The sequence below is a fragment of the Tasmannia lanceolata genome, unplaced genomic scaffold (assembly GCF_043159265.1).
Source record: "Tasmannia lanceolata isolate RefF3 unplaced genomic scaffold, GAP_Taslan_0.1 ptg000026l, whole genome shotgun sequence".
Lineage (NCBI taxonomy): Eukaryota > Viridiplantae > Streptophyta > Magnoliopsida > Canellales > Winteraceae > Tasmannia > Tasmannia lanceolata.
In genome coordinates this window covers 6074221-6097335 of record NW_027518703.1, presented here as the reverse complement: position 1 = coordinate 6097335, position 23115 = coordinate 6074221, and the positions used below count along the sequence as shown (strand labels likewise).

Below are 23115 nucleotides of genomic sequence, written 5' to 3'. Positions count from 1 at the left end.
CCTCATCGCTATCCGCATCACTTGATGATGAGTCCGTCTTGGAGGCCTTTAAAGCTAGAGAACGACTTTCTCTTTCTTTCTCTTTCGGCTTCTTCTCCTCTTGTCGGCTAGTGAGGAGCATCTCATGGGTGATGAGAGATCCTATAAGCTCTTCCATAGTTAGCGTCTTGAGATCCTTGGATTCTTGTATGGCGGTGACTTTTGGATCCCAAAGTGGTGGAAGTGACCTAAGCAACTTACTCACAAGCTCATCAGTAGGATAAGATTTACCAAGATTTGTTAATTCATTAGAAATTTTAGAAAATCGGGTATACATTTCGAAAATACTTTCATTTTGACCAATTCTAAACATTTCATATTTGCTCTTTAACAAGTTTATTTTGGAATCTTTGACTTGTGATGTTCCCTCATGGGTAACGGCAAGTGTATCCCAAATAAGCTTGGCGGAATAAAAAAGAGCTACTCTATTAAACTCCTCCGTAGATAAGGCGCAAAACAAAGAGTTTATAGCTTTGTAATTTAAATTTGCATGCCTTTTATCTTCAACATTCCATTCTTCAAATGGCTTGGAAGGCAAAATGTATCAATTTTCAACAATATGCCAAAGTTCCACATCTATCGAAAGAAGATAGATGTTCATCCTTGTCTTTCAATGTCCATAGTTGGACCCATTAAAGAAAGGAGGTATAGTTGTGGAATGGCCTTCCGGAAGTCTGGTTCCATTTATGTTTGCCATTTCACAAATAGAAAGTTGCCAAAGATCTTATGATCTTTCCCTTGTTAAAATTTTAAAAAAAATTTACCAAAGATTTTAAGAAAAGAAAATCTTTTAAGAGCCAAGGCTCTGATACCAAGTGAAATTCCAAGGGTGGTCCCGTAATTGGCAACTAATGAGGAGGGAAAAAATTAGGTTGCTAATAAGTTTTAACCTTTTTAAAAACTCAAACCCAATTTTGAAGATTAAGAGATCAAGATGAAATTCAAGCACACAAGTTAAATCTAAAGGTGCAATGCAAATGTAAAGCAAGAGATTAAGAGAGAATGCACCCGAGATTTAAAGTGGTTCGGTCCTCCAATGCGAGGCCTACTCCACTCCACCAACCAAAGCCGTTGATGGCTTCACTATTCGATCTTCTTAACTTCGGCGAAGATCAATGCCGATTACAATTCCGAATGCCTTTAACCTTGGTGGCAATCTTCACCACGGAGAGTGGGTTCCGCTTCTCCGAACACTCGCCCGAATACAATCTTGATAAAGAAAGAAAGAACTAAAAACAATCCCTCACAAGGGTTTACAAATTGTAGAAGATGTACAAATTTGAGCCTAATGATCCAAATCCTAATCTTAGAGGATGAGAGGCATAAACAAGCTTTAATCACTCTTTGGATGTTCAAATGAAGTTTTTGAGTGTTAGGATTGATAATTTGGAAGAGTAGAATACCCATATATAGAGGAAAACCCAATATGACCGTTTGAGGGGCATTGTCGTAAATCTGGGAAAGTTCCCAACGGTCACATTTTTCTTCCCGTTATAGTGATCTCGGAGTTCCGAGAAATTTTCTCGGAGTTTCGAGAAATTATCTCGGAGTTCCGGGAATACAAACAGAAGTTGAAAAAAAGCTACTGGACCAAATCTCGGAGCTCCGAGGATTTCTCGGAGTTCCGAGCTCGGAGCTCCGAGAATTCTCTCAGAGCTCCGAGAAGCATATGTCAAGCAGATTTTCAATTCTGTTTTTGGGCTTCCAACTTTACACCAAGTTGGGATTGTTATGAGGGTTCCAAAGTGTTTATTTACTTAATTTATGCCTCTTAAATCTAAAACTAAGATTGGATCTTATACATTCAAATTAGACTTCGATCTTCAATTGATTCTTCAAGTCTTCATTCGTCTTGGATCTCCAATGTCTTTGGCCTTCATTATGTGGTCCAATGAGAGCTTCTTGGCCTCAATCCAAGCAATCATGTCTTAGCACAATTTTAATCTACAACTTTGACAATCAAACACATTAGTGATCTTAAATCACTTGTGTATTGGAATCATCAAAATAAGATGGGAATTGCCAAGGTGGGAACCATTGGGCTTACAAGGAGTTAGTAAACCTGATAAAACTGTTTGGGAACCTATAATTGAGAAGATTTGGAGAAGGTTGGATAGTTGGAAGCGAAATATTGTGTCTAGGGGAGGTAGGTTGGTATTGATTAAGGCTGTATTGGCCAATTTGCCTATATATTTTATGTCTCTTTTCATGTGTCCGGTTAGTGTTGCCTTGCGTATTGAAAAGATCCAGCGTAGATTTTTGTGGGGTGGAAATGAGGAGAAGAAAGGCATCTCTTTGGTAAACTGGAGCGATGTATGTGTACCTATAAAGTTTGGAGGTTTGGGCATTAGGAGGTTTAGGGAGTTTAACCATGCCTTATTGGGGAAATGGTTGTGGAGATTTGGGGAACAGCAGTCTAATTTATGGGCTAAGGTGATTTGTAGTAAGTATGGCTGTATTCCGGGTGGGTGGGAATAAAAGGACGAATATAAGAAAAAGGGGTTGACTGCGTGGAGAGATATCTTGAAATTAGATTGCTCCTTTAATCTAAAGGTGAGGTTCAGGGTCTATGGTGGTGATAGAATTAAGTTTTGGAGTGATGTGTGGTGTGAAGAGGAGCAGTTAAGGATCTTGTTCCCTAGGCTGTATCGGGTGGCTGTTAACAAAGAAGCCTTAGTTTGTGAATGTTTTGATCGTAGTGGTGGTAAGTTGATATGGTGTCCTGCCTTTAGAAGAATCCTTTTTGAGTGGGAAAGTGAGGATGAATCTCGGTTGCGGCGGCTCCTTAATAAGTGCTATGTAAAATGTGGGGGTCAAGACAAAAGAATATGGACAGTGGAATCATCCGACATTTTCTCTGTCAAATCTTTTTATAATGGTTTGATGCCTCCTTCTGTTCCTGCATTTTCTGCAAAGGTGTGGAATTTTCATTGCCCACCTCGGGTTAGTATCTTCGGTTGGGTCGTTTGTCGTCAAAGGATACAACCATTAACTTCTTGAGAAACCGTGGGTTGTTGCTAATTGATCACTGCCCTCTTTGTCTTAATGATGGAGAATATGTGGATCATTTGTTCATGCACTGTTCTTTGACCAGGATCATATGGAGATGTATCTTTCTGAGGTTTGGAATCACTTGGGTCTTCCCTAGAACTATTTAGAATCTTTTGAGTATGTGGGGGTTTATGCCATGGAAAAAGAGAGGGAAATTATTGTGGAATGTGTGTTTGCTAGCTACGTGGTGGGTGGTTTGGAAGGAAAGAAACTCTAGGGTGTTTGAGGGTTTGGCCAAATCACCTTATTATTTGTACATGCGGATTATAACATTGGTCATATCATGGGTTAGATGTCTTCCATCCTTTCTTTTTGTATCAGCCTTTGATCTTTGGGAACATTGGAGGGAAGTGTGCTTTAGTACTGAGAGGAAAATTAACATAGTCCAAAGATGGGAGCCTCCGATGCTAGGAATGTTGAAAATCAACTTTGATGGTGCTTGTTTTGGAAACCCGGGTCCAGCGGGGATGGGCGGTCTTTGCCGTGATGAGTTTGGTGAGATTCTTTGGGCTTTTTCTAGTCCTATTGGTGTGTGTGATTCTTCTGAGGCGGAAGTTAAAGCTGCCTATTTTGGGATCAAGAAGTTGAGTAGAGAAGTATTAGACCATATCATTGTTGAAGGGGATTCATTGAATGTCATTCAGTGGTTGAAGGGTGGTGTAGCTCCTCCTTGAAGATTTTTGGCGTTATTTGATGAAATTGAGGATTTTGTTGCAGGTTCGGCTATTGTCTTTAATCACGTTTGGAGGTCGGCAAACGAAAAGGCGGATGGGTTAGCCAAGCAGGGAGTTGGGAGGGAGAGTATTCTCTGGTTCGATCATCTTCCCCCGTAATATAATTTTGTTATTTTTATTGTATCTTTTCTTCTTCTTCTCTGTTTCTTCTTTCTTGTTTTTGTTCTCTGGGTTGCCCCTTCTCGGGTGCTCCCTTGTCATTTTTTCTTATTAATGCAAATCGCTATTTCAAAAAAAAAAATGTATGTAACTTGAGGGCATATGTTCAGTCCCAGCTTATCTACAAAAAAGGAACTAACATATGAACATGGATGGAAAAAAATGTCAAAAATAAAAATGATGGGATAAATAAATGGGTCCTATTCGGAATCCATTGGGATCACCGACTCTAATGAGGTGGAGATTAGAGCGTACATCCGGAATCAAGTCCAAAGAGATCTTTGACATGGTCCTAGTAGAGGGTGACTCTTTAAACTTGATTAGATAAAGGCGTAGTGAGACTCATCCATGGAATTTGCTCGGTAGATAGATGAGATGTTGGATCAAGTGGTGGGATACACCTAGGAACACTTGGGGGGCCGGACTAATTTACAGTTGGCTGCATTGGTCATTGGGGGACTGTGGCCACTAAACTACCAAAGAATTCATGTACAGCCTTGCACCTTTAAAGGGATTTTTTCAAGTCGATGGGGTGGGGGTTGGGGTGTTTGTGTGTGTGTGTGTGTGTTTGGGGGGGGGGGGGGGGGGGGGGGGCGGGGCATCGCCACCCTCATGCCATATGTGCCTCTGCCCTTGGATCCACCATTGCATTCCATCATGTGAGAAGATTGGTGAATAGAGAGGCCGACCAATTAGCTAGGAAAGGGGATTAAGGGTGGAGTTAGAAGTTTTTGACTTTCTTCCTCCGTTATTGGATGTTTCTTCTTGTACATTTTCGTTGTTTCCTTGTTTTGGATCATTTCGATGCCGGGGATCTCCCCATGTATCTTTCTCCATTAATTTAATTCTTTACTATTCAAAAATAATAATAATAAATGGGTTCAAAACAGAACATTCTGTCATTAAAACATGACACAAAACTTATTTTTATACATCTAAAATGGTAAGGTTGCTGCATTGTGACCTGGTGGTCACAGGTTCGAGTCACGGAAACAGCCTCTCTGCAAAGCAGGGGTAAGGCTGCGTACATCTAGCCCTCCCCAGACCCTACAATGGCAGGAGCCTCGTGCACTGGGCTGCCCTTTGTTATTAAATAAAACAATTAAAATAATAGCCCATGATCAGATCCATTGATCAGAACGACAATTGTAAGTGTGGTAAAATGCCGTTGAGAATAATATCCTGATTGAATAATTTGAGGCTTTGGATCAATCTAGCATCGTTTAGGATTTCGCTAAGAAAAACTAAACCATTATTTTTTTAGTTCATTATGTAATGCATGGGTTGCCCGTTCTGGATGACACCATGTTCGTGTGTCTCTTCATGATGTTCTAGTTTTGATCTCTATTAAGTGCACTTTCTTGTTGGTTCTTATATTCAGTGCTCTGGCATACTTTCTCTTCTGTGACTGATTTGATGCTCCTATGCTGTCAATCAACTCCTTCATTAAATAGTATTCCCCCACCGGATCAATCGAACCGCCCACAGTAAATTGCAATGTAAATTTATTTATGATTGTTCTATCCTCGAAAATATATGATTTTTCACTTCCACTGACATTTTGTTTAGGTGTTGGATCTGCTCAAATGTTTGTTGGTCTCCAAGACGCCTATGAGTGACAGCTTCTTGTCAAAGAGAGAGACTACAGATGCTATAAAGGTCAAACAGAGAGACATAGCTCGATCTCAAATGGGAAGAGTCGCAGGAAGTGACAAAAACAAGATTAGGGTGAAGCTTCTGATAAACACATCGAATGATAAGGTCTTGTATGCAGAGGCCGGGGAAGATTTCATAGACCTTTTGTTCAGCTTCCTCACCTTTCCTGTTGGATCGGTAGTAAAGTTTTTGGGTACATGTTCTTCCATAGGATGTGTAGATAACTTGTACAAGAGTGTCATAGATTTAAGTGCAGATGGTCTAATCAATTATAATGACGCCGCAAAACTAATCAACCCAAAGCTTGCACCACATTTTCTCTGCGAGAACAATTTACTGCAGATCGAGGAAGCTACTCCACGCAACCTCACCTATGGTAAGTGTCCCTGTCACACATATGGGTTCTACTTGCTTAACTGATAATACCGATGCTGACTCTTGGAATTCTTGTGTTAGAGGGTGGCACAATATTACTTGCCCTTAACCCTAAGTCCCCCGATGGGATTACAAAGAGTGGAGGAGGATTCGTGAAGGGACCTGTAACATTCATACTCACTGACGACTTGGATGTGAAACCGTTTTCCTACACCAGAACCATCTCTTTCATTAAAAAGTTCAATTTACCCTTGGGAGACATTCAGGAGCAGGTTGTAAATGTTGGAGAAGAGGAGGTAAAATTCATTTTTTTTTTCTTATGATTTCATATTTGGTTTTGCTCTATCGTCTTGGCTCGCAAAATATCCTGTGCCGCATGTTGCTGGTGAGGCTTTTGGCCTAAGCAACCGTTCGCAATTTTTTCATTTTCTTTCACGTGTGAAATTGTATGCTCCGAAGAAAGCTTTTCCCATGTGTGTAATGGTAAGATCTCCACACTGCTTGTCCTTCTCCCACCCTGTTCCCTTCCTGATGATCCTTCTGTAAAGAAATGTAAAAGAGAATTAAACAAAAACAAACAGTTGTGCCTTGATCTGCTTTAACCCGTGATACGGGCTTCTCCTTCTTTCTCTGCCTTCTTCCCCCCCTACTCTTGAATTCCACCTTGAGACCATAATTGAAATATCTTCCAACTAAATTGAAAGGAAAGAAAAAGAAGAAATTGAACCCAAAAGAAAAAACTAACAACTTTGCCTCACTACTTTTAACCGGTCCTTAGACTTTCTCCCTCTTGCTGCAAAAATGAGAGGTAGGCAAGACAAGCGAAGCTTTCTCTTATAGATTTTAATTTCCCCACTTATGTAGGTGGCTACTATGGAAATAAGTCCTGAGGATACACCGCCTATCCCAAGAAGAAAGGGTGTTACGAACCTGAATCGGTTCACAACGTGATTGATCTTCTTAGAGGGAAGATCAGCCTCTTGACCCACTTCGAGGGAAGGGTCGGTACTCCTTTGTCCTTAAAACACAATTTTTGGAATAAGTTTCTTCATTGATTTTCAAAAGACTAGTTACATGTTATTTATAAATAGAAAACACACTTACCACTTCATCTCCTACCCAAGCCTATCTAGATAACCCATATCTGTAAGACTCCTATCCGCACCAAACAACTTGATGGAAATTTCACAAAATATTAACTAATTTATTCTACCTACATGGGACCTATTTAGGCACGTAACAAAGGGTTGCACCCCGAGTTCAAGACAATAAAAAAAATGACATGAAGGCAACCTTTGAAATGAAACTGCCCTTTCATTTATAGTAACACATTTTCACAACACAAGTGTCTTTTGAATGGAAATATCATTTCACCAAAAGAAGTCTCTTTGAAAAAACCCATTTCACTATTTTAAAAAAATAAAATATTTTGACAATATTCACCACCACTGAGATTTTCATCCATCTTGTACCCGGGTTGACCTGGCGTGAGGCAATGGCTCTCATACCATGTGAAACAACTAATTACCCCAAAAGCTTAAGCCATTATGAGTTGTTGTTATTTAATCATTTATACTTCAACAGCATCTTGTACATCCAGGCTAATCTCTGATTATGCCTTGGAAGCGATCCAATAGAGGTTTCACTTGTTAAGAAGCCAGACTGGGTCTTCTCAACTAGATTTCTGTTATTCTGTGTGCTTCGGCTCCTCTTGGATTTCTTTCTCCATTGTAATATAATCTCACTTTCAGAGCAGAAAAAGAAACTCTACTTGCAGGCGTTGAACCTCATTCACTTCCTTTTGTTGTTTGTTTGCAGGCTCTCGATTTCCTGAAGGCGTCTTTGATATCCAAAATGGTTTTGAACGATGTCTTCTCCCCAAGGAAGCGAAAGAAGATAAGAAGCCAGACTGGGTCTTTTTGTTTTTGAAATGGAAAGCCAGACTGGGTCTTCTCAACTAGATTTCTGTTATTCTGTGTGTTTCGGCTCCTCTTGGATTTCTTTCCCTCTTTTAATATAATCTCGCTTTCAGAGCAGAAAAATAAACTCTACTTGCAGGCGTTGAACCTCATTCACTTCCTTTTGTTGTTTGTTTGCAGGCTCTCGACTTGCTTAAGGCTTCTTTGATATCCAAAATGGTTTTGAACGATGTCTTCTCCCCAAGGAAGCGAAAGAAGATTGGGATGGTTATTGATAAGGATAAAGATTCGTGTGCAAAGTTAAAGATGGAAACAAAAGGAAGCCGTGTGGAAAGTTGGGGGAAGATAAAGCTGGAAAAAGATTGAAACTCTGTGCAAAGATGAAATTGGAAACCATGAAGATATCGGAGTTATCCTGATCCTTGAGAATTCCTTGTTGAATATCTTTATCATAGCCTTTAATTTGCTGATAAATCGTTTTCTAGTAGTTGATGTAATATGTATATGGTACTAGCAAGATTACCTGTGTCATGGACAGACAATGAACTTATAAGTTTAACAATATTAAGTTACTGGTACACATATTAGTTATTAAAACCGAAGTATATTGGGATTTGCGAGGCAATTTAGCAGAGCCATTTCTTGGCTGACTTTAAAAAGAAAGAACTGTCATACTTATGACTTACTTTTTATTAGATTTTGTCTTATTCATTTAATTCATCCTGGGTGTTCCTTCTTTCAAAATGGCTTCTTGCAAAATTGCCTAGCAAATCTATTGTCTATTATATTAAGGGGTTAGGAAAAAGCTGAATTATTTTTCATTTTTTCTTAAATTTTCTGCAAATGACATGTGTTTTTGTTTCCCTTTCTCACCTCCTCCTTCTCTGTGTCCTGAGTGTGGCACGCTCTCTCTGTCTCTATCTGGGGATTTGCTAGGGACTATCGCAGAAAGGCATTTCGTTGCTGCCTGTTGCATGTGAGAGCAGCCACCTCAGATGAATTAAATGAATATATAAGACAAAATCTTCTGAAAAGTGAGCATGTGTGACTGCTCTCACTTGCAACAGCAAGCAGCGAAATGCGTTTCTGCAATGGTCCGTTGCAAATCCCCCCTCCTGTAATTTTTTTGTCTCTTGCAACTCACTCTCTCTCTCTCTCTCTCTCTCTCTCTCTCTCTCTCTCTCTCAAAACAAAGACCTTCAAAACTGTACACCGCTCACTCGCTTTGTCTCTAAACCCTCTCCCCAAAACCATTTGCTCTGTCACTTTCTAGAAATTGGACGATTGACAGGGCTTTCCTCTTCATTTGGATCGCCTTGTGCAACTAAAACAACGAGAGAAGGTTTCTTTCCGAACGACAGGACAAAACATTTCTCGCAATTACCTTTAGCTGCTCTGTCTCACCAGTGTCTTCACTAGAAGAAATTGAACAAAAAAAAATTGCTTGGGAAAAAGATTAAAAACAGCGAGTATCATACCTATCTTTACCATTTAATCCTACTGTTCTGACTTACCCCTGTTTATTGTGATGAATACACCCACCTGATTGTATGGAAATGCATCAGTGGCTAGGAAACAATAAACTAAATCAATACATTTTTCTTGGAGTTACCGTTCTAGGCTAGTAAGCTTCATGAAGAAGCAAAATTGTAATGCAGAATTGTAATTCTGGCAAGACGCCCTTAAAGGTAGACGTGAGATTGTCAATAAGTCAATGTCCTCGTAAAGGGCAGGAAATGTTGAATATTTCATATGCTCAAGTAGTTGGCAATTTGATGTATGCTATGTCATGTACTTAGACTGGACTTGGCTTAGTCGGTAGGCCTAGTAAGTATATATCAAAGTAATCCCGGTCCTATTCATTGAGAAGCAGTGAAAAGAATAATGAATACATTGAAGGGACTACGCACCTCAAATTGTATTTTCGAGAGTAAAAGCTTGAGCTTCATTGTTACTCTAATGTGGTTTCATAGCTAACAGAGTTGAAAGTAGGCCCACTTCTGGACATGTGTTCATATTTAGAGGTGCGGTTGTGTGGCAAGATACACAGAGAAAGCTGGGCATATATAGTGGCTACTCATGTCGTCTGAATTAGTCGATTTTTGTTTAAGTTGGACCTTTGTCTGGTTGATGGACAAATAGAAATGTTTTGTGACAATTCAAGTCTTTCCAATAGAGATATAGTGGAAAAACATATATGCGTGGAATGCCAATATATTAGAGATGTAGTGGAAAGACAGGAATTGAAGGTCAGTTATATACCTACCTGTGATATGATTGTCAAGGAAAACTATCAGGGAGAATATCCCGGACGGGATAATTGCCGGAGTTAGTGCAGAAGTCATTGAGCATGCGAGTTTGGTGGGATCCAGAAATTGTCTAAGAACAAGGAAGAGTGTTTGGGAGAAACATCCTAGAAGGAATAATTGCTGATCCTTTTATGAAAGGAGTTTGTGCGGATGGGACTTAGAAATGTGTAATTCAAGGAAACTAGTTTTGGTGAAATATCCTAGGTGGAAACACAAAAGGAATTCACTTCGTGAATGTTTCCAAATGATATAGTAATAGCCACATTGGCATCACCTAACAGTTGGGGAATTAAAAGTACGAATTAATATATTATTGACCTTGTGGATCAGTGGAACAATGGCTTTCTTGGTGTGAGATTCCAGACAGCAGCCGACATATAGCTTTGCCCAGCATCAGGATGGGAAACTGGAGAAGAGGACTTTAGGGCCACAGGAGAGGGAGCCTTGTAAGTGGCTCCAGCTTCTAGTGGGAGAGTAGGGAAAGGAGATGGGGCCGTTGCAGGACCAGCAGAGATGGAGGGGGGAGCCTCGTAGTGGGAAACTCCCCACCCCACCAACAGGGACAACGTCCAGCCTCTTAACACATTTCAACAAACAACATGGTGATGCGTTCAAATAGCCTTAATGAAACCAAGACTATCACAATTAACGCTCCCACACTGTCTTCAAATCCAGTCAAGCTTTTTTTTCTAATCTCTGCCTAAGTGAAGGCTGTTTTCTATGTGAAGGTTCAAATAGCGTACATGAAACTAAGACTATCACAATTAACGCTCCCACTCTGTCTTCAAATCCAGTTTAAGCTTTTTTTTCTAATCTTGGCCTAAGTGAAGGCCGTTTTCTATGTGAAGGAATTCGTGGGATAGAGCTTCGACCACCTCGATATTCAGTGGATAAAATTCCAATTAACGATTAACTACTCAGAACATTGTTTTTGCTCGTGATCATCGAAAATGGGCCTCTGAATGAAGGTCTTGTTATTCTAAACATTAAATTAATGATCCCTTTGGATCTTGGGCAATGAAAATCAACGAAAAACTCTAATTTAACGAGATGGCTTTGATGTACTTTTCACCATGACCGCCACTTTGAAGCTTGAAATCCAACGAGTCTTCGATCTTTTCTAAGCACAATGAAAGCCTAGAAATGCCCCTGGTTCTTCTCTTACCTTGCACACCAATAGGTCTATGGGAAACCTCTCAAAACTAAACTCTCTCTCTCTCTCTCTCTCTCTCTCTCTCTCTCTCTCTCTCTCTCTCTCTCTCTCTCTCACAATCAGTTCTAGTGTTATGGTATGTGGCAAGAGGGACCAAGGGTCTCTTTTATAGGCAAAAGCTCCCATAGAGCTTTCCTAAAGTGCCCAAATTCGTTTGGCAATTAAACCCTAATTAGAAAGTGCAATTAGAGTCATCTTTTCCTTTCCAAACGTTTCCAAATTCAAGGGATTACCCTATGAACATGAAATGTTACTTAATATGCAAGGCCATACAACTTTAGTAACTCTAAACATGGCAATCCATGTTCTAGAGAATCCAAATTTAAAGGAAACTTTTAAGTTTAGAAACTCTAAACTTTTAGTAACTTCCAACAGGTCTTTGATAATGATTTCCAAGATATCCAACAGGCCACCCACCATTTTCTCCATTAAAATTCAAAGACGGTAAATATTAAGTTGGTGTGTGTAAAAAGCAATACCTCGTCTTCTCCGGCTTTCAAATTGAATTCCCCAGTAATTTTTCTTCAAAATGGCTATTGAAATGAGTAGGACGTGGGTGTCTGGCTGACTGTGGGAGTCAAAGCGCACCAAAGTCACAATTTTCATTTCTTTGTTCATGGAAATTAGTGGTGCTAATTAATTTCAATCACATCCTCAAAATTGTTCACACTATCTTTGCTTATTTGTTATTTTATACATTTCTTATCTATAGTTATTTTATAGGAAGTTAAAGTTGTTTTGCTATTTAATAGTTGTGGTTATTTGTAAATATATGAATGAAGAATTAAAGAGTCAATTATTTGTGGTCTTCCTCCAAGAAAAGCTTCTCCTACTCCTCTTGTTTTGTATTTTTGTTCTTAAAAATCAACAATAAGACATCATCTCATGTGATTACAATTTGTTCGATTGCACAAAAGCTCGAGAGGCTTAGGGATTTTCCTTGGCATTATGGTTTCACGTTAGCAAAATTCCCTATGTTCGATTTCCCTTGGAAAAATATTGCATGTCTACTTATCTGGCATTCTTGTCCGCTCCTCATAACATCCAAGCCAAAATCGACAAAAAAGTAAAATTTTGCTTGAAAATTATTGGGAACAATGATTTTTCTCTTTTTTGTCTCTATATTGGTAATGGCACCCTTTACTTATTCCCCCTATGATGCGCAACCAAAGGTATTTTCATAACCACTATTCTCCTAGGTAATTCAAATCCATTGCTTGGCTCCTACCCGTTGACTACTTATTCCATTACTCCGAGGCTATGCCACACAACCAAACTGACCGCTACGTTCTTAGGTATTTTTACAAAATGATCTTAGTTGTTGGAATATGTCATTTATCACACATTTGGTGTTTTATGTTATGTTTACTAAAAGCTTTAATTTATTAATCCTATTATGTTAAAGTTATGAGTACTGTTTTTTTTTCTTTTGTGTTGTAGAAGCTATTTATGTTTAGAGGAAGTCTAAACTGAAGGGAGCAAAGAGGTGAAAGGGCTCACCCATTGGCTGCACATCACCATCATGTTTGACTTTTCAGCCGTTATTAATGCATGATGGTGATGTGTAGCCAATAGGAGAGCCCTTTCACCTCTTTTTTGCAAGGGCACCCTTCAATCTAGAATTCTTTTTATTTTTAACCGCAATAATATCTAGCTTTTAACATCAAGGGATAAATTTGCAGATAAAAGATTTGATGGTTGCGTAAGAGTTATAAAGTTTGTACTGGGTGGTAATGAAAATCAAAGTGATTGGAAAGTGGTGTCATAACGTCTCTTACAGTCCAAAAGACAGTTTTTCCCTCAAGTGCAAATAAAGTAAAAACAAATATCATCTTCTTCTCCTTCTCTCATTTTTCTAGTTTTTTCATCTTTGCAGCTCCAAAAAAGAGAGAGAAGAAAGTAGGAGGAAGGGAAGAAAAAGAAGAATAAAAAAAGACAAAGAAGAGGAAGAAGAAGAAGAAGAAAAAGAAGATGATGGATGTAGGAAAAAGAAGAATCAATGTTGGAAAAAATGGAAGGAGGGGGACAAAATGGAAAAGAAGAGGAAGAAGGAAAGAAAAAGCAGAATCGACGTCGAAAAGTTGAAGCTGCGAAAAAAAATGGAAGACGCTGGAAAAATATGAAAAGGAAGGCGGAGAAGAACGGGGGAAAAAATGAAGAATCGACCCCAGAAAAAATGGAAGACACCGGAAAAAATTGAAAATAAGAAGTGGTCTTCCTGTTTCTCTTCTTCTCCATTTTGTTTGGTGCCTTCTATTTTCTCAGGTGCCGATTCTTCTTTTTCCTTCATCCTCATCGTCTCTTCTTCCTCTTTTATCTTCTTCCTGCTCTCTTTTCTTCTTCTTTTTCCTCTTCTCTAGAGATGCAGACATGAAAAACCTAGAAAAATGAGAGTAGGAGAAGAAGACGATATTTTGATATGCTTTGTTTGTACTGTAGGGCAAAACTATCTTTTAGACAGTATAAAATTGTACGGTGCCACTTTTCAATTACTTTGATTTTCAGTACCACCCACTGAGAATCTTAGGATTCTTATGCAACCCTAGAGTCTTTTATCCATATAAGTAAGACCAACATTGTGAGCTACACAGATAAGGGTCCTTCAGTTCTTTCTTGCATACCACTGTCCTTTTTTACCAACTTTTGACAAGTGTGGATTAAACTATGGTAGTCAAAACTGAAATTATATCTTCAGTAACCACATGACGACAGGAAGGGAAGTTATACTATTGAATGCCATTATTGGCTGCCTATAAAGAAATATTAAATGAATAAAAGGATTGATCCTTCAATCCGTCTAGCAGATTGTGTGAAACAACCAATTAGCTCAAAAGCTAAATCTGTTAGAGTTGGTGTTATTTAATCATTTACACTTCATGTGTGGCCCCACTTTTTTGGGTTGGCCCACTTGTTGGGTTTTTTGCGAGGCAATTGCTCGATACTATGTGAAGTGGCCAATTACTCCCAAGCTTAAGCTGTTAGAGTTGGGCTTTTAATCATTTATACTTCAACAGGTTCTTTATAAAACTTAGATGATTAAAAGTTTGGATGTGTAAGATATGCATCCAGCGATATATCTTCCCTTTCATAAAATTGATGATAACCATTATATTTTGATTAGACTAGAAGATTGATGGCATCATTCTAGGTTTTTAGTCGGTCAAAGGTTCATAGTTTCTCAAACAAAATTTTGTTAAAACTAATTTAAATTCTTTTTTCCGAGCATAACACGGGTAATCTTACTAGTATTACAAAAATATTAAATATTATCAACCATTGAAGTAGGATTTTTCACTAAAGGTTATGGTAAAGATGTGATGGTCTAACCATGATCCAACCACAACATCCTGATCGCTCCAACCACAACCTAACCGATGATCACTTCAATCACGTCTCTGATACCACTTGAAGAGAAATTTGCTGGGCAAAAACCACTCCGGTCATGCGCAAAGAAACAAAATAATAGAAACAAACAATTTATGTGGTTCGGCCAAGATGCCTACGTCCACAGGCGAGAACAAGATCTTCAACTATGAGAAACAAGATTACAAGGATTACAATGGGATTAACCCAAAATCCGTAAACAATAACACTTTCCAGTCCTTCTCAACAAGTCAGTACACAGAAAAAACAAAGCCCAAGAGAAGTCTCTCTCTCCCCTCTTTTGGCCTCAACACTCCTCTGCCACCCAATTGAGCATTCAAATATCTGTCCCACATTCATTCGCGAAGGTTCTCCGCCGGTTGATATGGTCTTCAAGCAATTAAGAGTACTTTTGTGAATGAATGTCGTGAATATCTAAATAGGACGAACCGGCCCATGGATATCTTTGCTTCGGTGATAGGATTTAGACCCTTTTAGATTAGTTTTACCGAAACCACAAAGCCGTGGGAAACAAAGCAACTCCCAACAAAGAAAAAAACATTGGGAGCAAGATTAGAGCTCTTCTAAGGCATATAAACATGTTATGAAAATCAGAGACAGAGTAACTTTACTTTGATTCTTTGAAAGAGTTGAACCAATTCTCATGTGTTTTAAATGTCTGAGTCCATTATCTTGATGCTCACTCTGTTTATTCAGAAACTAAAAGGCTCATCAAATAGCTAGAGGTGAGATGTCTTGGATCCAGTAAGATAATGTATTGTGACTATGTTGGGCTTTGAACATACCGATGTAAGCAACAACTAAAGAGAAACTATTTTCAATCACATAATCCCATTCTTTTCACATATGATTTTGTTTCACGAGGGAAAACACGATAAATCGAAGCCATAAGATGACCCACTGAAAAGTATAAAGTTTGATACTGTCACGCCCCAAATCCCACCCTGGGCGTAGGATGTCCCAGCGCCTTACACTTGCAAGATAAATCCCACAAGCATGCAAGGCTACAAAGCAATAACAAAAACAAACCTAGCATTCCATAACTAAAATATCAAATTCTCAAATAATGTGGACCCAACATAGCCAAATCAAATCTCAACTCTCCCGTGAATCAAAATAAATAAGCATAGACATAGTCTTACACATTTGTTTACCAATACTCACTGTCTGAAATAAAAGCAAATAAGCAAAATACATCTCCAAGCTCCTACGGTTCCGAAACTAAGCTTCTTCTTCCTCGTTCATCTCACGAGGATCAAACCCTGAAAATGTTAATATAACCACAGTCAGCTGAAAAGATCAGTACATAATAACACAATACAAAAATGGGGTCAAACACGCTACAATAGAGAGGTTCATAACATAATAAAAGGATATAAGCCACAAATAAGATAGTTAACACAAGTTCAATGTTGAGGAGTAAGGTCCATAAAGGCATAAGTCAAAGTGTCACGACAAAAGGTTCATAATATTCGAAGGGTCACTGAAGGTAATCAATATGGGTATGATACCACCCAGAGATCATCGGCTTAGTCCAAAAAACAAGTTATTTTTACTCCGACTGCCCACATGTCAAAAAAGAGTGTTGTTGCTTACACCGACCGCCCACGGTGTCAGAACTAGTTCCTAAGTTCACATACCTATTGACAGGGTAAGCATGTAGACTCACTGACAAGCCCCACATAAGCCAACATACTATCCCCCAAAAAATTCACACAAATACCTAAGCCTCTCAAAAGGTATCCAAAGTTCACATAGTCCAAAAGGAGGTGTTCAAAGTTCGAAGTGAGTGTTTTACATGTTTTCCACAATGGTTTCATATAGTACAGAGTGTCAAATATTCCAAAGGTTCATATAGTTAGGAAAAACTGAAAGGGGGTCCATAAGTCCAAAGTAATGCATCTAGCATGTGTATCAAACAACAAGATCCAATAGAGTTCATTCGAAGAAAGGGGTTAAGCATGCAAGACCCAAATTAAGATATGAGATTCTTTTTAGAAGTTCACATGTTCAAAAGTAGTTATGCAACTTATGATAAAAAGAAATGATGTAAAATGGTAAATCGCAACACTAAGGTAGTACGGAATTACATACCTTGATAATGAAAACTTTTCCTTTTCTTAATCACCTTAGTTACTTACAATCAAGAGTATGAATATTCTCCATAAGTTTCATCATTAATTTTACTCCTATCAAGCATATATATGCTTCCATTGACACAAGACACCCTTTGGTGCCCATTCGGAAAAGAATCGGTAAACCATCTTAAGGTTCTTTTTAGTATTTTAGAATTTTCATCATTATAAAGTTTTTAAAACTTTTTAAAACTATTTTTAACAGAAATAACATGTTTCCAGCATGTCCGTAGAGTACAAGAGCGTCGAAAATGGATGAGAAACGATAAAGTTATGAATTCCGAAGTTTAAGCTGTCGGGGGAAAAACTGACGCGCCGGACGTCTGGGAACTTTGTCGGACGTCCGGGAGCCTTTCAGTTTGCCCGACTGCGTACAGTCGGATGTCCGCCATTTTTTGCCGGTCGTTCGGCCCTACGCAAACCTAGTTTCCCCGAAACGCGATTTTTCACATTTTTGACACTAAAATGACTATAACTCATTCGTTTGAACTCCAAATCGCGCGTGGTCGAATTTGTTGGACTCGTATCGATGAGATCCTTAGATCTAATTACCATATTTAATCTAAGCTTTTAGAGCATAACCCAAACCTAGATTCTTAGAGTTTCAAAACTAAATTCTTAGTTTCTTAAGGATCCATAAATTTATGCCTAAATTCTTATAAAATTCTTTACACCAAACCTAACCATATAAAACATAATAACAAGTCTCATTAGATCTTAGTTTTAGGGTTCTTTTTATTCATCTGACCAATAAAGATTATAAGTTTTACCTTGATCCGCAATCTCTATTTCCAAATCGCGATATTGTTCTCCTTCTCCACACAAATCTCCTCTTAGGGCTGGAACAAACAGTTTAGGGTTTCTTAATGGCTGTACAATTCTCCTTAAGAGACTATTTATAGGTTTTTCTAAGGAAACCCTAATTCTAATTTAACTCTTCATGACAAAAATACCCTTGGTTCACAAGGGGGGACAAGGCCAAATAGTGTATTTACAGATACCTCCTGGAACGACAGGGCGGATGCTCAAACTCAGTCTTTCTCCATATACAAAAATGACACGCGAAATTGCTTAGCAAATCCCCATATGGTGCCAATAACTAATGAGAATGTAACAAATATTGTGCAGGCCATGTTTCTTTTGACGTAAAAATGGATGTAAATTTTTTTTATGTTGAACATAAAACAAATTTTACGTCGATAGGAATGGAGCCTAGGGCACATTTGGCTGCTAGGAACTTTTTTTTCATGACAAATTGGCGTCTCCAAGTGGAGATGAGGGTGAAGTCGCCAGAAATCAGGAAATAAGATCCCGGAAACTAGTCTCTCCGGTGATGAGAAGCTGCTAAAAAATCGGAAAAGGTATTCAACCAAAGTCATCTTGGGAATCGGCAATAGGTAAGCATTGTGGCCATCACAGTTCAAGCTACGTATGGCTGGCGTACAACCTAAGGTCTTCTGGTTTAGTAGAGTTTTTTGTTTCTGGATTTTTAGCAACTTCTAATCACCGGAAACACTAGGGATTTTGTTTCCTGATTTTTAGGGATTTCTTCCTCATCTCCACGTCGAGCTGATTTGTCATGAAAACAAATTCCTGGCAGCCAACATGCCCTAAACATAATTTAAATTCCTTGTATGAGTATAACACGGGTAATCTTGCTAGCATTACAAAAAGATTACATATTTTGGACTATTACAGTGGGATTTTTCACCAAAGGCTATGGTAAAGATACTCAAAAAATAATTCTCAGGAACCTTGAGGAGTACTCTTCCCACAACTTTCCCCTTGGCTTCCATTTATTTCCACATTTCTCTTTGCACATGGAACTTTATCCAATAACCATCCAAACCCACCCTCTTTGGATTCCTTGGGGAGAAGACATGGTTCAGAACCATTTTGGATGTCAAAGAAGCCTTCAGTAAATCGAGAGCCTGCAAATCACAAATGGAAGTGTACTTTTTAGACGTTTTTTTCTCTTTTTGCGAGATGTTAAAGTATAAAAGATTAGAAAACGCCTTCTCCAACAGCTTATGCTATTGGAGTAACTGGTAGTTTTACATGGTATCATAGCAACGCCCCTGAGTTCAAATCTCCTTGATGTCAGAAATCCACATGGAATGATCAACCCAAAAGTGGGGACACATGTGCCACGTGTAGTCTAACCCAAAGAAAGAGGGGCCACACATGAGGAGAGTGTTAAAGTATAAAAAATTAAAAAATGCCTTCTCCAACAGCTTAAGCTATTGGAGTAACTGAGTCATATACGAGATTATAATAAAAGAGGGAAAGAATACAAGAGGGGCTAAAGAAGAAATAATTGTGAAATTATAAGAAGATTTTCACTAATATTGAATGAATTACAAAGATGCAAAAGAGTGTTTATATAGAACACTCAAAAGATAAACATAGAAACATGAAGAGTAACTATGGCAAGAGCTAAAGAAAGAAATCCTAACCAAGGAAAGAGATAAAGATAGGAATCTTACCTATACTAAATCTTGCTTGGTTGCCAATCTAACCAACTTGCCTATTCTATCAAATACCCAAATCAACGGTGAATCTCACATATTCTAACATGCCCCCTCAAACGTATATGGATTGGAAATCTATATATGTTTGATTACAATAAATATCTCCAATATGAAAAATAAAATCCTCCAGTACAAATGCCCATAAGAAAATAAAATCTTCTGATTTGAAGAGCACTGCCAAAAATTTGATGATGAATATCCTCCAATGTTGTTGCCCAATATCAGCTGATAATGGATACTGATTGCTGAAGAATATGCCGCTTTTTTGATGTGTCGCGAAGAGGGCTTCAAAGGCAATGGATCATGATAGATCATAGCCTCTATGGGGCTAGATGATACTTAAGCCTCGATGGGCGAGTAGGAATGGGTCACTATGGACCAATGCCGGAATGGGCAAGATAGAATGGGTCCGCTTTAAAAACCGATCCTCATGGAATTGAAAATCCTCTTTCAGGCACGCACCTCAAAATGAATGAAGCACCTCAACTGAAATGGGTCAATATTACCGGCATGCACCTTAAGAAAGGCACCTCAACTGAAATAGGAGAAGATTTGAGAAATAAGGGTCTGAAAGAAAAAGAAAATAAGATGAGTGACAACGAACGACATAAAGCGTCAATGAATGATTGCCTGAATAGGTTAAATAGAACTCAAGCCTCAATGGGCGAGTCATCATAGGTTGGTTTTGGAATACCAATCCTTAAAAGAATGGGTCACTATGGACCAATGCGAGAATGGGAAACAGAAAGCCTCAATGCGCAAGACATGGGCTGATCCTCATGGAATTAGACATCATGGGTCAATCATCATGGAATTTGAAAACTCTCTTTCAGGCACGCACTTCAAAAGAAAAAGAAATGAAACACCTCAACTGAAGAGTCGATATTTGTGACACGCACCAAGAAGGTACCTCAACCAAAATAAGACAGAACAAATAGAAATTGAAAGATAGAGAGAGAAAATAAGAAAGATGAAGGGAGATGACAAGTAGCGACCTAAGATTTTGATGGCAATTAAATATTGGCAGTATTTCAAAACCATTAAAAAATGGACAGTACATAAAAGAGAGTGTAAATAGCAAATATTGGAATGAATATGGAGTAAAGCAAAGGGGTCCTGTTATGAAAGTGAGGTGAGTTTATCGCAAAGGACAAAACAATGGATATAGGATCAAGATGAGGGGGTGCTTTTTTTTTTTTGCCTTAGCTGGAAGAGGGGAATAAGGGTGCCTTTAACAAAGGTGGAGCAGATGTTTTGAAAATGGGATTTGCAAGACGGGAGTTGGGCTTGTGGCGTACCCGAGAGAAAGCCACGTGCCTATCTCTTCTTAATGGCATTAAATGGCTTTTGAGGTGGCACCTCACTTACAATTATTGCAAACTGTTTCCCCTAAAGCTTCCAGGCATGACCAAGAGATATGAATTCCTATAGTTTCATATGGGGACTTGGTAGAGGGATTGGTGGTGTAGATGATGACGACAATCACATATTCGTAGCATGCTTGCTTCTGGGCATGGTAATGAGACCAATCATGGGAATTGGATTCAAGCATAATGCACTTAAGACAAGTGCGAAAATGGGATCTACTGTAACTGATGGAGAAGAGGTAAGGCCAAGCATGAAGCCACGATCCACACACCTCCAAAGTGACCCTGTTTTTTTTGTTTTTGTTTTTACTCTATCTTGGTGAAAATAGGAACCAAATCAAATTCAAACAGAAGCTCTAAGAATGGAAGTTCTCGGTCTAGAAAGATTCAATGGAGATTGTGAAAGATTATGATTCAAACCCAATAAAAAGAAAATGGGATATGACGAAAAGTTGTTAAGGTGGACATGTAATTTCTGAAAGAGAAGGGGATTGTATTTGCAGCGGTGATGGACCAGCAAACGGCTAGATCGGTCGTCCGCCGGAGAATGGCATTATGCTTGTGGACAGCCCTAGGTTAATGGACCGATGGCTCTGATACCATGTGAAATTATAAGATTTTCACTAATATTGAATGAATTACAAAGATGCAAAAGAGTGTTTATATAGAACACTCAAAAGATAAACATAGAAACATGAAGAGTAACTATGGTCTATGGCAAGAGCTAAAGAAAGAAATCCTAACCAAGGAAAGAGATAAAGATAGAAATCCTACCTATACTAAATCTTGCGTGGTTGCCAATCTAACCAACTTGCCTATTCTATCAAATACCCAAATCAACGGTGAATCTCACATATTCTAACAATAATAACAGAAATCTGGTCGAGATTACTCGGTCTGTCCCAAGAAAGAACCAAGTAGAAAATTACAACAACAAGAAGTCAAAAAGGGAAAAGAAATCTGTATCGCTGCAACAGAGATTTGCCTGGATGTAGGAATATGAAAGATCTCTGTGCAAGTGGAACCTCTGTCGGCAAATATTTATTGCTATGGTGTTTGGCTACCATAGCAATGAAACAAATTAACAGAGAATACACACCCACAAACCGAATATAAAATCATATCATAACAAAACAAAAATGGATTTTACCTCCTTTTCTCCAACACTTACAACCTGCTCCTTTAAGTCACTCGATGGCAAGTTGAATTTTTTGATGTAAGAGATGGTTGCAATGGGGGAAAACGGTTTCACATCCAGGTCGTCAGTGACCATGAATGTTCCAGGTCCCTTCTCGAATCCTCCTTCACTCTTCGTAACTCTATCGGGGGACTTTGGGTTCATGGCATATAATATTGTGCCCTCTATCCCAAGAATTCTTAGGGTCAGCGTCTGTATTATCAGCAAAGCAAATAGAACCCAAATGTGTGGCAGGGACACTTAGTATAGGCACGTTTGCGTGGAGCAGCTTCCTTGATCTGAAGTAACTGGTTCTCACAATCAAAATGTGATGCAAGCTTGGGGTTGATTATCTCCGGAGTGTCATCAGATGCATCAGAATAAATGACGTCATCAGCGCTTAAATCTTCGACACTCCTGTACAAGTTATTTACACTCCTTGTACAAGTTATTTACACATAGTAGGGAATAACATGTACAAAAAAACTTGATTACTGATCCAACAGGAAGGGTAATGAAGCTGAACAAAAGGTCTATGAAATCTTCCCCTGCTTCTGCATACAAGATCTAGCCGTTGAGTTTACATAATAGAAGCTTCACCCTCATTTTCTTTTTGCCACTTCCTGTGTCTCTTCCCATTTTAGACTGTAGACACCCCATTTTGATCGTGCCCTAAAACTTCTAATTTGGTGCAAAAACCTATCAAATCAATGTGGTAGGACCCCAAATTGCACCCTAAGCTAGGTTAGGGTCCTATCTAGGTCCCTGTAAAATTTAATCGAAATCCGAGCGCGTTCGCCTAGTGAACGAGTCGAGATGGTGTCGTGGTGCAAGTTCAGAAGGGGGGTGAATGTATCTTGAGAGGGGTCAATTTATCCCGGAGAGGGCCGAACCTGGGCTAGAAAGGACACGATTCTATCACGGGCCTCATCAAAGTGATGTGCTAATATTAACTTCACAAATTTCTATATATAGCAAATTCTAGCTTAATTTTCAGAGGAGGGGGGTTTTCATTGCAATTTAGAGAGAGAAAGAGTGAGAAAAGAGAGAAAACTAGTGAGAGAAA

The 23115-nt window shown here is 38.8% G+C and overlaps 1 protein-coding gene and 1 long non-coding RNA gene across 2 annotated transcripts in view; one reads left to right on the top strand and one right to left on the bottom strand.

Moving 5' to 3' along the window:
* Window positions 1-8505, top strand: part of LOC143858654 (uncharacterized) — a 71756-nt gene extending 63251 nt beyond the window's left edge. Inside the window, exons 3-6 of the mRNA XM_077369354.1 lie at window positions 5553-6015; window positions 6096-6310; window positions 7833-7989; window positions 8114-8505. Coding sequence (XP_077225469.1) covers window positions 5553-6015; window positions 6096-6310; window positions 7833-7943 — 789 coding nt within the window. The 3' untranslated portion in view covers window positions 7944-7989; window positions 8114-8505. The remainder of the gene's footprint in view (window positions 1-5552; window positions 6016-6095; window positions 6311-7832; window positions 7990-8113) is intronic.
* Window positions 8506-18604: 10099 nt separating this feature from the next.
* LOC143858375 (uncharacterized) lies at window positions 18605-22402 on the bottom strand. Its single transcript, XR_013238935.1, has 2 exons — window positions 22023-22402; window positions 18605-18905 (listed from the first exon to the last, which is right to left on the bottom strand). It is a non-coding gene; the product is annotated as an uncharacterized LOC143858375 (long non-coding RNA).
* Window positions 22403-23115: the final 713 nt, after the last annotated feature.